This window comes from Aplidium turbinatum, chromosome 11 (genome assembly GCF_918807975.1).
Source record: "Aplidium turbinatum chromosome 11, kaAplTurb1.1, whole genome shotgun sequence".
NCBI lineage: Eukaryota > Metazoa > Chordata > Ascidiacea > Aplousobranchia > Polyclinidae > Aplidium > Aplidium turbinatum.
Window position 1 is genome coordinate 9464504 of NC_137482.1, and position 3539 is coordinate 9468042.

The 3539-nt window shown below is 35.0% G+C and overlaps 1 protein-coding gene across 1 annotated transcript; it reads right to left on the minus strand.

The window, feature by feature from the left end:
- Positions 1 to 284: 284 nt before the first annotated feature.
- LOC145780174 (uncharacterized) lies at positions 285 to 2571 on the minus strand. Its single transcript, XM_082591882.1, has one exon. The coding sequence runs from the start codon at positions 2569 to 2571 to the stop codon at positions 1198 to 1200; it is 1374 nt and encodes a 457-aa protein (XP_082448008.1). The 3' UTR covers positions 285 to 1197.
- Between the last annotated feature and the right edge of the window lie 968 nt (positions 2572 to 3539).

Genomic DNA, 3539 nt, shown 5'->3' on the forward strand with positions numbered 1-3539 from the left:
TTTTTCAGCTTGCAACCCTGCTTTTGATGGCATTTTCAACATTTGCATGTACCACCATGTTCCGAGAACGAAAAAATAGCAAAGCACTTGACTCGTCAAAGAAAAGAATGTAGTCTGAAATTATTTGTTTTTCCAAGAACGCTTTATTTTTGTGTTGCAAGCAATACAAGAACAGAAATGTTATAAAAAAGAGAGCGCTGATTCCTACGCCAGAACACATGAATCAAACGTTGGAACATTGGCTCATTGAGTCTCTTGGTACAAAGTTACACTCTTTGTTGGATTTTTTATTATTAAACAAACACAACAACAAAGCAATAAATGCAAGAGTTGTCTTCACAAAGTACAATAACTACATTAACGAAACAAAAAAAGTACTGACAACAAACATACATAATTAGTTTTTGATTGACAGTGCGTAAAATACCATAACATACAAAGCTTTCTTTGTGGCTTGCCCAATTCCAATTTTATTAAATTTTTGTTTGTTGTTAACGGAGCAAAAAAAAACTTGACTGATCTAGTGAAACGGGAAAACCCATCATAAATTCGCACAGTAACATGCCAATTAAAATGTTAATCTCTGTATGAGTACCGCCCAAAAAGAAAGAAAACATTTTGTGGACTTGAAAGCATGTGGTAATCCACAATATTTTTTACTCATGTTGCAATAGTTTACATCGCCAGTTAACCACACAATCATCACTGCAGGCAGCCAGCTAGCAAAATAGATCTTTTTTAATTGATTTCTGAAGACGTTGAATCAATCTAAAAACGAATCAATTTTGTCATCTGTGAAACGAAACATAACAAGATGTATGAAAAAAAAAACGATTGACTAGCGTATTAATTACGCTTTTTATGTCACTTTTTCGTAGCCTACTCCCTGGTGGTACGGTATTTTCATCACTCTGCATGATATGTATATTGTATGTTGTGTACGTATATGTACATTTTTTACACATTGATTTTTTTAACACAATTATCTCATAATTGTGCTGCTGCGCTGTTGGATGTTAATCAACAGTAATATGTTAAAGGAAGCTCAGTTGCTTACATACTACGTTAAAATTATGATTATCATCTTTCTGCTTTTGTATGAGACAGGATTGTTCTTATTTCAGGGCAGGTGATGGAAAGCCAGGTGAGTGTAGCGTCATCCAGTGTTGCCATACCATGCATTTCATTGGTGTAGACTCATCGCCCATGGAAAATAATTCCTCCGCCCTTGTTTTGTCTGTTAACAAAACGTTCGTGCATCGAACGGAACAAGGTTTGATTTCGTTCCGTCGGGAAAGGATATAGAGGCTGAAAAAAAGTTGCGTGGAAACGGTACCGCGTTTGTGTCTTTGATCGCGATGATAAACCTAAAACTGCAGCCGATGGATGAGCAGGATAAAATTCTGATGGAATGAATGAAATTAAGTTTCCCGTCAAATCCAAGACTTTCAACCTTAGATTAAATTTTAGCCAATTTCTTGGAAACGTTTCAATTCTGTTAAATGAAAGAGATATGAACTCAACGTCGCGGCAGTTTTTCAAAAATGTTGCTGAGATGTGTTGCATACCGTTAGATGACAAATCCAAAGATAGCAGTTTAGTTGATGTTTCAAACAACTGTTCTGGCACTGCTGATAAATTGTTTTTGGAGAAACTTACTTCTCTGATGTATTGATTTCTTGCAAAAAGACTTTCCGGGATTTCTTGGATGATGTTGCCAGAAAAACTTGCTACTTCAAGTAGAGGGTTATCATAAAACAAGTCGACAGGAATAAAATTGATGTTATTTTTTGAAAAATCTACAAATTTCAACATTGGGTTTGCAAAAAACAAGTACCAAGGCAAAATTTCTAGAACATTCCCGGTTAGTGACACTTCTGTTAGATTTGCGTTTGCAGTAAAAGTGTCTTCTGGAATGTACTGAATAAAGTTGCGGTCAAAGGTAATGCTTTCAAGCAAAAGGTTGTTTTGGAATAAATTATTTGGAATGGTTTCAAAATTGTTTGAGTCACAATCGAACAAATGCAAATGTGGAAGATGGGACAAGATCTCTTTAAGTTCATTTCCATCAGATAAACTGTTCCTCTTCAGATAAAGATGCTGAGTGTTTCCTGGGATAACAACTGAACCGAGACAGTTCAATTTGTTCATGTAACAAAAGAAAGTGTTTGGATCACGTGGTTTTAATGCTGCAAATGAACGTGGATCGCGAGTTGTACATGAAGAAATTCTTGAAAAGTCTGGTTTCGAGCAGGAGGAGTTGTCTTCTTCAAAGTTAGTCCAACCTCGTTTACAAAACTCTTCCGTCCCTGAAACCTGAAGCAACGGTTCAATCACTGGACAAACTAATTGCAAAAGTCCTGTGCTTGGTTGTTGAAAGTTTAAATTTTGATCCTTTATGGATCCCTCTGGAAGAACGGAATTGTTCCCATCACTATCTGTTTCAAGTTTACTTGTGGAGTTTCTGGAAATTTCAAAAGCTGAATGCTCAGCATATGGAAACACAAAAGCGAAAGCTTGTAAATTTATAATACACCAAAACAACAGAAGAAAGCTTTTTCGATTGTCCATACTACAGCTTAAGTGAATATCTAAAAAAAATTCAAATAAGATTTGATAAAAACGCTAATAAGGTCTCAATAAACTAATTACATAACAAGCAATTAAATACCTTTTTTGCAACATTTTTCTAAACGCATTTTATTTTAGCATAAGCTGTGTTTGTGTAAATTGCAAAGAAATTTCTTGTAAAGCTTACTTTAAAATCTTTCACAGTATTGCTTTACATAATTTAATGCAGTATTGTCACTGTTATAAATCTTAATCAATTGCTATTTTTACAAAACTAAAATTCATAACATCGATTATAAAACATATTAAATTATTTGATTGACTTTAAAACCCATTCTGCTTTACAGACGACAGAAAGAGACAAAATGGTGAACGAAACTTCTACCATAAACTGTCATTCTCGATTTTCGTCCCTGTCTTATATAACGAAGAAGATTTTTTTTTCTTTAAGTTCTGAAGCACTGTGGTCTAACTTCTCGACCGTAAAATAATGGCTATGCGTCACAAAACCACTTCTAAATTTGCAAAGTAATCGCCAGAGATATTCATTATCCAATTTCCATTGTTCTTGACTAATCAATGCGAAGATTCTACTCTTTTTCTCGCGTTATCGATCAACGTCATGTCTCTCATTCGTGTCTTTATTCATGACGTAACCTACACAAGATTGTCTTCTGCGAACGTTGAGCCAATGACAGAACGACGGATTTTGTTAGGGCAAAGAGTTAGCCGGAATTACTTGCAATGCATAATCGTCCAACTCATTTAAGCTTTTTTGCAAATGAGGTAGCGACATGCGTGTCAAACAACAGAACCTCAAATCTACAAAATCCGACCTTTGTGGCAATTGCAGGATTAAGCAGTATGTTTTCAAGTTAAGTTACAGGCATACTGCCAAACATAAGCCGTTTTAAATTTTAATGTGATCAACAATATTTGAAAACTATATTTGGAGTGAGCTCAGTGAA